The sequence below is a fragment of the Pteropus alecto genome, unplaced genomic scaffold, assembly GCF_000325575.1.
Source record: "Pteropus alecto unplaced genomic scaffold, ASM32557v1 scaffold74, whole genome shotgun sequence".
NCBI lineage: Eukaryota > Metazoa > Chordata > Mammalia > Chiroptera > Pteropodidae > Pteropus > Pteropus alecto.
In genome coordinates, this window is record NW_006436291.1 from 5559769 (window position 1) to 5569588 (window position 9820).

Consider the following 9820-nt stretch of genomic DNA (forward strand, 5'->3'; position numbering starts at 1 on the left):
TGTAGGCTGTGCTGGGGAAAATAATATTAAAAAAAAAAAAAAAAAAGCAGAAGAACCCCCCGAGTCTCTATTATTCTACATTGTGATTTTCCTTCCTTGAATTTAATCCAGTTGAAATGATCTCATGTATCTGCTTTACGTTCCGGAGTTTCTCCTCTTAAAGCAGAAGCTCCTTGAAGGCGGGGAGCTGGCTAGTCGTGATCACCATTCTGTGCCCAACACCTAGGACAGTGCCTGCCATACAGTAGGTCCTCACTCAGATTTATGAATGAAATAAATTTATGGGTTAAAAATGTTCCTGTGAAGAGACAGATGTCTGTCGTTGAGCACAAGAGATTATAATAGCAAGGAAGGCAAAACTGAAAATGTTTGGCTTGCCCGAGGCTATTTTCTCCAAGTAAAATTTAAAATTCATTCTGTAGAACAGTTAGCCTGGAGTACTGGATTTTTTAAAAAAGAAAACCGCTCATTCTCTGTGAAGGATAGTCTCTTTCTCATATCACTTACATAGATGCAGTATCTCTAGAAAAACCTGCGCTGAACGCCTCAGTTGTTAGTGTCCAGGATTATTGAAAGGAAGGACAAGTATCTATTCTCAGACTGTGTATCCCAGTTAGGAGTTCGGTAGAGAAGTGTCTGAAATAGTGACTGCAAGGCCAGACCTTGGTGGTCGTGAGCCCTGGTGTTTGGTAGCAGATTTTGTTTTAATAAATAGATGCTCACCGGAGTCCCTCTAAAGGAAACTCTTAGTTTTTCAAAAGTCAGACTCTTTTGCGGGGGGGACTGTGCTTATTAAATTTGGGGTTTGTTTGGAATAATCACTGTGTATTTTATTTTTCTGTTCTAGCTGGAAACTTTTGGGGTAGAACTATGTCTGCTATCTCCAGTTCCACAGACCCAAACAGTTACGAAGGTTTTGGACCATTTATGCCAGGTTTTGAAATCATTCCATATAATGATCTGCCCGCTCTTGAGGTACTTAACTGACATCACGTGCTCTAGCTCATAGTAAATAGGAATGTGTTGAATACATGAATTGAAAATAGGTGTGTGACTTTAATGAAAATCTAATCTAAGGCTGAGATTTCAGACTGGTCTCAGTCAATTAGTTTCCAACATGGACAGACTGGCCTCCGTGGTCTAATCCTCATAACCAGCTGACTGTTTTAGATTTGTGTCCTGTATAAGTAATAACTTGGTTAGTGCCTGTTTAATTACTTTACTAGATAAAATTACTCAGTTTTCAGATAGCTTTTAAAATAACTTGCAAAATAGAAAGATTCACTTAAAATGGCTTTTTAAAACGTCATTTTCTTTAACTTTTAGTTACAGTACATTTGGCTATAAGAAAATGCAGGATAGAGTAGCTTAAAGCTGAAGTACGTAGAGCTTTTGGTAAATTGACTGTTAGTCAGAAATGTTATACTTTGAAGTCAATATAATTTAGTGCGAAAACTTAATTTATATACTTTATATTATTAGGAAAATTTTGTGATTTCAGATTTCCAAATAGGCTGGAAAGGAGGTTACTAACACGCTTTCACACCTTTCTGTAGCGTGTTCTCCAGGACCCGAACATCGCCGCATTCATGGTGGAGCCCGTTCAGGGCGAAGCGGGCGTCATTGTGCCAGACCCGGGCTACCTGACAGGCATCCGTGAGCTCTGCACCCGGCACCAGGTGGCCCCTGTTCTCACCTGCCCGTACCTCTGTCCTGCTCGTGGGATAAATGCAAACACTACCTAACCTTGCCCCCTTGTCGCCATTCTTAGAGCTTCAGAACTTTCTAGTGCTATCATCAGCGTGCACAGAAGCCGACTATCTTGTCTGTCTGTCTATCAATCATCTATCTATATCTATCTAATCATCTATCTATCTATCTATATATGTATCTTTAAATTACTTTCAAGTAAGAAGCCGACTTTTATTGGCTCTGGAAACTGGCCAGACCCTGGGTCCTGGCAGAGCTGCAGACTCCCTGTCTCCCTGTCCCCACCGTGCTCCATCTCCCCTCTCTGGCAGCCTGTTCTTTGCGCCCTCCCAAACCCTTTATCGTACCCCTGTGCTCCAGCATTTACGTTCTTTCCTCCTCTTCCCACCAAGCTGCTAAATATTTAATAAGAAGTAAATGTTTAATAGATGTTTGTGGAATAAACAAGTGAAGTAACTTGTTTCCAGAGGGTAGTTACATCCAGAAAAACCCCACAGCCCCTCACTTTGCATACGCACCTGTCCACTTTGTAGGACAGCGCAGAGTGGGCCTCTGGGGGACAGTGGCCTGACGCAGGAGATAATTGGCGTGACAGGGTTTTCACAGAACAGTATTGAAATTACATGGATAATTAAAACATTTACACAAATCTGAGGGAATGCCAGATAACACTACTGTGAGGGAAAAGTAAAATAAAGATCGCTGTTTTCCCTATGGAAACAAAATTGCTAATTAATGCTATTATATCATTTTCCAATAGGTTCTGTTTATTGCTGATGAAATACAGACAGGATTGGCCAGAACTGGTAAATGGCTGGCCGTCGATCATGAAAATGTCAGACCTGATATAGTCCTTCTTGGAAAGGCGCTTTCTGGTGGCTTATACCCTGTAAGTTGAATGGTATCCTCTCCTGAAATACATCCTTAAGATGTTTTTACATCAGCTGGTGTGACAACAGTGCCTTTCTTGTGGTTTGGTTTTACGTAGTGTTCTGTAGGTCGCCTGGAATGTGTATAACAACGTCAGCCCCGTGGGGTGACCCACCCAGTTAATTTTAACTGAAGAACTGAGTGTCCCTTGGAATTTGCCACAGCATTTTTTTAAAAAATTTATTTATTGTAGCATTTGTTTTGGATGGAAAGGTTTTACCCCAGAAGTATTCCTGTAAACTCTGAGCTTCTTCCCATTGTCCAGAAATATAGTATTACTAATTATTCGAAACCATGACTGATTCATGTAGAGATTAGGAAACGTTAGTGTTTCGCGATAGTTCTGTTCTTGAGTTTGCTTCTCAATCTGCATGCTAGTTCAAGGGCTCCGGGGTTTAGTGTGGAACGTCACCTTCTCAGCAGTTAAACAAGGCATTTCACCTTTAACGTGGAAAGAGTTCTAAATCATACTGTAGAAGCAGCTTGAGTCTTAATTCCAAAATGCTATCGCTCTGTGCCATTGAAGTGTTCCCGATAGGCTTAGGGTAACGTGTTAGGATATTACTTAGTTTGGCACGGGTAGTCGATGTGGCAGACGTGGCTCGTGTTTGTTGAAGCCTCACTTCAAGTTTAATATCAGCTTCATAAATGTTTGTGTTCCTGCTAAGAATCAGAATAGTTGGTCGGAGGCTGATTGAGTTGGCCCTTAATTCTCGGTCTTCCAGGTGTCCGCAGTACTGTGTGATGATGAAATAATGCTGACCATCAAACCAGGGGAGCATGGGTCAACGTTTGGTGGCAACCCGCTGGGCTGCCGAGTGGCCATGGCAGCCCTCGAGGTAAAAACTGGCACCGCTGTACAGTATCCGTTCCTTTAGGTAGCTGATGTGACTTGTAAATTTGAGCCCCCTGGTGTAATGAGAAATGTAAGCAGATCGTCAAGTTTTATAGACTATGAATTACAGAGGAAAGGTTTTAGGGGCAGGGCATTCTCAAAAAGTAATTTAACCTTGGCCTAATAGACAGGGGCCCTCTGTAGGCTTCCTGAGTTTTGGCCTGTGGGCACTGGATGGCCCTTCTACAGCTCACTCTGTGATCAGGCCTGGCCTGTCGTGCCTCTGGCTTAGCACACACCGGTGTTTTTGCTTTTTTTTTTAAGTGTGTATTTGAACATTTTTAGACTTATTCCTTAAGTGCCTACCAAAGGCATAAAATTATATAGTCTCTAAGGATGGGCTATTTAGGGGGAAAAAAAAGGAAACTCTATTGCAGTTAAAAAAATTAAACTATATTTAGTCCATTGATTTAGTCAGCTAATAAACTCTATCAGTGGCATTTAAGAAATTTTAATCCTTATTTTGCCGTAAAATCAAATTGATAATGGATTTGTGACTAAAGCAAAGTTCTCTCTGAGCTAGTGTGTGTTTAATTAGAGATTAAAGTTACTTTGGCTTTATCTAATCACGTTCTTCCTCTGTGTGTTTTCCACATTCCCCTCCAAAGAACAATATGAAAAAAGGCAATCTTAACATTTATGTAATTTCTTCTTAAACATAGGTTTTGGAAGAAGAAAACCTTGTTGAAAATGCAGATAAAATGGGTACCATCTTGAGAAACGAACTCATGAAGCTACCATCTGATATCGTAACTGCTGTAAGAGGGAAAGGATTATTAAACGCTATTGTTATTAGAGAAACCAAAGGTATGGAGATAAAATATTTTCCTCAAGATATTATTTTCATAGGAAGAGCTAAAAGCCATTTGGCATTTTATCTGGTTGTTGAGTTCCTCTGAAACTGCTGACTGACCTGTTTGTTGACCAAGTCTTTTAGGCTGAGTATCATCTGATTTATTTAATAGTCTTGAAAATATAGCTCTTTCCTACATGAAAGGACATCTAATTTGACCTGTTTTTGTTCCTTTAGATTATTTGTTATTTTTCCTAGGTTAGTTATGCAGAACTTAGAGGTTTAAAGTTAGTTTCTGTTTATAAGCCTTCAGAGCACTTTTTTGTAAAGGTTTCCTCTTTGCTTTCCTTTGCTCCCTCGCTGTAACCTTTTGCTTATCAGCCGAGGTCATAGGAGCAATAGTAATAATATTATGAATCGTGCCGACGATGATAACATAACCCGAGTTGCCTCTTGATTGCGTGTTTGGCGTTTCAGTACGTTGTTTGTAACCCTTAACCATTCCTTGCCGGATTTTCTTGTGATAACCCTTTCTTTTGAAGCAGTGATTCTAACCTTGGTTGCATTTTAAAGTCACCCGGGGAGCTTTTTGAAAAGTCAATCCAAGCCTAGCCTCAGCCCAAACGTTCTGATTTGGTGGGCCTGTGGTGAGCCCAGACATCGAGTGACTCCAGCGTGCAGCCAGGGTTGAGAACCGTGCTCTCAGAGGGAGAGAGTTTGGTCCCACAAGCTAAGGAAGCAAATCCGTTTTAGGAGCGTGTAGTATTCACTGGGTTTTGAGCATTGCTCATTCTGTGCCAGTTAATTATCTGTATCGTACCCAGATTCTTTTTGCCTTGGTTCCTGATGTAACTAATACAGCAGCCTTAGCACATAATTTTTTTGCTTTTTCATTTATGAAAAACTAACAAAAACCGTATATCTGATCACACCATTCAAACCTAGTTATGCACTTGCCGACAAGGAATTTCCTTTTTAAGAACAGAACAAAGCAAGCTCGCAGCTCCAAGCTGTCTTTCTTGAGTGGGTTGTGGGAATTTTATTTGCCAGGCCGCACTTACCCAGGCATCCTGCAGGGGATGTTTAAACATTTATCTTTGATCAACATACATGTTTGACCATTTTTTTTTTCTTAGATTACGATGCTTGGAAGGTGTGTCTGCGACTTCGAGATAATGGACTTCTGGCCAAGCCAACCCACGGCGACATTATCAGGTTTGCACCTCCGCTTGTGATCAAGGAAGACGAGGTTCGGGAGTCCATGGAAATCATTAACAAGACCATCTTGTCTTTCTGAGGGTTGCGACTGTTTTCGGCGGTGCCTGTGAGTCAGCTGGAGACAGGCAGACAGTTCCTTGAAGTCCTGTAAAAAGCTTCTGCATTTTTGTGTGTGATGCAGGCACATTCCACTCCCTGTGTCTTCAAGGACTTATTTTTTAATATACATATTTTTCAGTTCATACATAATAGAGTGACATTTATAATCGTGCAGTATGCCATTTAACATAACTGTAAGAGAATGTAATGACATCTATATTCGATTGTTTTTGTGTACTTGTGTACTTTCTGAAGTGAAATGCATCTATTTGTCTGTCTGTAGGCAGCCTTACAATCAAGCCCCATATAACTTATATATGTTTTTATAATTTCTGGTGTAAATGTTTTATATTTGAAAAAGTTATATGGGGTTTTACATAAAAGACTTCTTTAACCTTATGAAGCTGAATTATAATCATTGAATTTTAGGAAGGTTAAGCTTATATAAAACACTAGATTTAAATAAACTTCATATTGGCCAACATCAGAATATATTCCATGAGTGTCATTATTTTGAATTAATAATTAATATTTAACATTCCCAAATTATTTTTTAAGCGCTGATATAACTTATAAAATATATTTTCAGTTTTTTAAAACTTCAAAATAAAGCTTATATTAAAAATGTCTGTTTTGCTGGAATTTCCGGTCAAGATGGCGGAGTAAGTAAACACCGTGCTTGCCTCCTCTCACGACCACATCAGAATTACAACTAAACTACAGAACAACCATCATTGACAATCACCTGAAGTCTAGCTGAACAGATGTTCAAACTGGGGACACACAGAAGAGGCCACCTCGAGACTGGTAGGAGGGATGGAGACATGGAATGGGCTGCGTGTGGTGGTTGAAAATTGGTAGGGATATTTCGACTGGGGGCGTCCCCTGGAAGAGCTAAGGGTCCCACCTCATGCCTGGCTCCCCAGCCCAGGGTTCTGATGCCGGCAAGAGGAGTCCCCACTTGGATGTGAAAATCAGTGGAGACTGTGGCCGAGTGGGGTGGAGGACTGTGAAGGTCCTGGTTGTTCATCTTGGAGGGCTTGTGCATAGAATTACTGACGGAGTTGCTTGCTCTGAGCTCCAGCGCAACTAAACTACAGAACAACCATCATTGACAATCACCTGAAGTCTAGCTGAACAGATGTTCAAACTGGGGACACACAGAAGAGGCCACCTCGAGACTGGTAGGAGGGATGGAGACATGGAATGGGCTGCGTGTGGTGGTTGAAAATTGGTAGGGATATTTCGACTGGGGGCGTCCCCTGGAAGAGCTAAGGGTCCCACCTCATGCCTGGCTCCCCAGCCCAGGGTTCTGATGCCGGCAAGAGGAGTCCCCACTTGGATGTGAAAATCAGTGGAGACTGTGGCCGAGTGGGGTGGAGGACTGTGAAGGTCCTGGTTGTTCATCTTGGAGGGCTTGTGCATAGAATTACTGACGGAGTTGCTTGCTCTGAGCTCCAGCGCTGGGGTCACAGATTGAAAGGCACCAGGGACATACAGGGAGGAACTCAATTGTCTGGCTTTAGGATGAGGGCCGGAGGGGCAGCTTTTTCCTGACAAGTGCTGGTGGAGGCCACTGTTCCTTTGTTGGGCCCTCCTTCACCGAGCAGCAGATGCAGGTGGCCACCATGCTGAGTTTCCATCAACCTGGCCGACACAGTAAGCCCGGCGCCCTCCCAACTCGCAGGCCCGCCCGAGTCGCTTCCAGTGGTTTTTCCATTCAAAGGGCCTGCCTTGGCTCATACAGTGGACTTTCCTAAAATCTCTCAAAGGTTCACTAACCCCAAAAAAGCATCTGGCCTCAGTGTGTCCTGTATTTCTTGCAAAGCAACCCCAAGCTAGCAGCAGCTAGCCTTGGTTCATGGCTTGGCCTCTTGAGGTACCTCCAAGGCCAATGTGGATGGCAGTCATCTGCAGATTGCTTGGTGCCTCATGCTAGGTGGCCCCAGGCAGAGCATTGGCTGGATCTGAACTTGGCCTGAGCTGGGTACCTCCCAGGAGACCCTGGTATGCTTTTCTGTATCAGTAATTGTAAGCTCATCTCATTCTCTGATGACTAGTATTTCATCATATTGGGTATAGTATAACATCAAATTGGGGCACTTGGATCATTTCCATTATTCATTCATTAAACAAAGCTTGTGATGACTTTGTGTTGGTATCTGTACAGTAGTAGTTTGAGTGTTTCTGTGGAGTAGGTCCCTAGAGGTGGATTGCTATGTCAAAAGAATGAACTTTTAAATTTAGTAGTGCCTTGTTGCTCCCTGTCTCCCCCAGGTTCTGAGTCACCTCAGTCACCTCTTAGCAGCATTGCTGGTAGTTACAGGAGGGTCTTCTCATACCAATAGCTTATTGGTCTGGATTCTGTTTCTGATTTAAATGTCTGCAGGAGCTAGACATTTTATGACACATGGCAAACTGGAATGTCACATCCCATTTCACAGATGAGGAAACCAAGTCTTAGAAAGTTGCCTTAGGTTATTGAAATAGTAAGCGGTGGAGCCCTGGAGCCCTGGGTGGGCTGGACAGGGCTTGGGGGTAGGGTGGGGGAGGCAGGAGGTAGTCTCAGCTGCCCCAGGGTCTGGAGGCGGGCGAGGAGGACTGCTCCTGCATTTGTCTTGAGCATGGCTGAGAGGCTCCGGTTGTAAAAGCATTCCAATTTGGTTCTAACTTGAGGGATGGATTTTAAAAAATACCAGCAGGGGCCATTCAAATGAATAATACACATATACACAAAAGCAGCTTAGTCAGTTTAGGAAAAACTCTAAAATATATTTTGGTACTTACTCTACTGTTCCGTGTGCATTTAATGGCTCAGGAGTTTTATTAGCTCCCTAGCCTTTCTTTTGATTAACTTGCAAATGAGATTCGCCTCCTATGCCTCGGTCCAGTCTCTTAAATTGTTAATGAAACATCTGAGCTCATATGGGTTTTATAATTTGTATCACAATACTTAAGCACAGAGCAGATGGTAGCTAAAGATACGTGGGAGTAAGGCAGAACCTGGTCAAAGCAGCCTGTTCAGTAGGACTGTTTGTGGCTCTGGCTCCTGTATAAATGGGCGGTGGAGGGTCTGGGTGCCTTCTGATCTTGGTGGCCTGCTGAGGGCAAGTGAAGGTTACTAGTAAGATCCACCGGTCCCCAATCTCTTCTACATTTGTTTTTTTAAATCAGAAAGTATTTTAGTGGCTCCTGAGTGCCCAGCCATGTATTTAATAATGACCTGGAAGTAATTACTCCTGGGAGCAATTAAAAAATAAGCAAATAGCACCGAAAGCTGCACGACTGCAGAGGTGACCTGGGCGAAGGTCTGCATCTGCCCCAGGAATTCTAGGATCATGGAGGGTCTATTGCTGATCATTTCCTGTTCTCCTCAGAGAGGAGAAGGGACATGCCACATGTACAGAGCCAGTGGTGGCAGAGCTGGGATGGAAGCTGGTGACGGCTTCCTGGTTTCTCTGACTGTGTGATGGGGGTGGGGGTGGCAGTTGCGCTCTCAGACTTTCATTTTTGCTCCGAGGAGCTGTGTGACCCTAGGTAAGTCACTACCTGCCCTTTATGAAACGAGTGGGGATTAAGCCAGTATTTCTTAGAGTGGTCCTGGCCGAGTTGGTCCCATGAGATGGGTTCCCAGTCTGACTCCAACTGAGTCAGGTGAGCCCGAGCCCCAGCCAGAGGGCACTGGGTTCGAGTGGCTCTCACTCCACAGAGGAGCCAGGGCCCAGGACTCTCGCAGAAGACTGCAGAGACGACCGGAAAACAGCCACTGTGTTCTGTGAGGTTCCCATGCTCCGTCTCGGGTTTTAAGATCCTCTTGTGACTCAGTTTCCCGCAAAGTCAGTTCCTCAGATATAGGAGGCCACATCTGCAGAGGGAGGCTTCTGCTCTGGGAGGAGGACAGTTGCCCCTTGGTCTCTAAGATCCATCACCCTCAGCATCTCAGCAAAACCAGGCCCTTGGGGTTTTGCCAGAGCCGCTCGTCTGCGCAGGGCCCAGGGCAATTCTGGACAGCAGGGGGCGCTGTCGTCAAAGCTTTGCTTCTGAGACCCTGGGCTTGGACGGGGCGGGGCCTGCACGGAGGTGCGGGGGAGAGGGGAATGGAGGGCAGGGCGGGGCCTGGGGGTGCCCCCCATCCCGCACCTGGGGGCGGGGTCTGTTCAGGGTGGAGAGGGGTG

At 44.0% G+C, this 9820-nt stretch overlaps 1 protein-coding gene across 1 annotated transcript in view; it reads left to right on the forward strand.

Moving 5' to 3' along the window:
• The window catches only part of OAT (ornithine aminotransferase), a 17057-nt gene extending 10922 nt beyond the window's left edge, over window positions 1–6135 (forward strand). The window contains exons 7-12 of the mRNA XM_006912872.3: window positions 848–975; window positions 1557–1679; window positions 2471–2599; window positions 3366–3479; window positions 4198–4342; window positions 5465–6135. Coding sequence (XP_006912934.1) covers window positions 848–975; window positions 1557–1679; window positions 2471–2599; window positions 3366–3479; window positions 4198–4342; window positions 5465–5625 — 800 coding nt within the window. The 3' untranslated portion in view covers window positions 5626–6135. The remainder of the gene's footprint in view (window positions 1–847; window positions 976–1556; window positions 1680–2470; window positions 2600–3365; window positions 3480–4197; window positions 4343–5464) is intronic.
• The last annotated feature ends 3685 nt before the right edge of the window (window positions 6136–9820 follow it).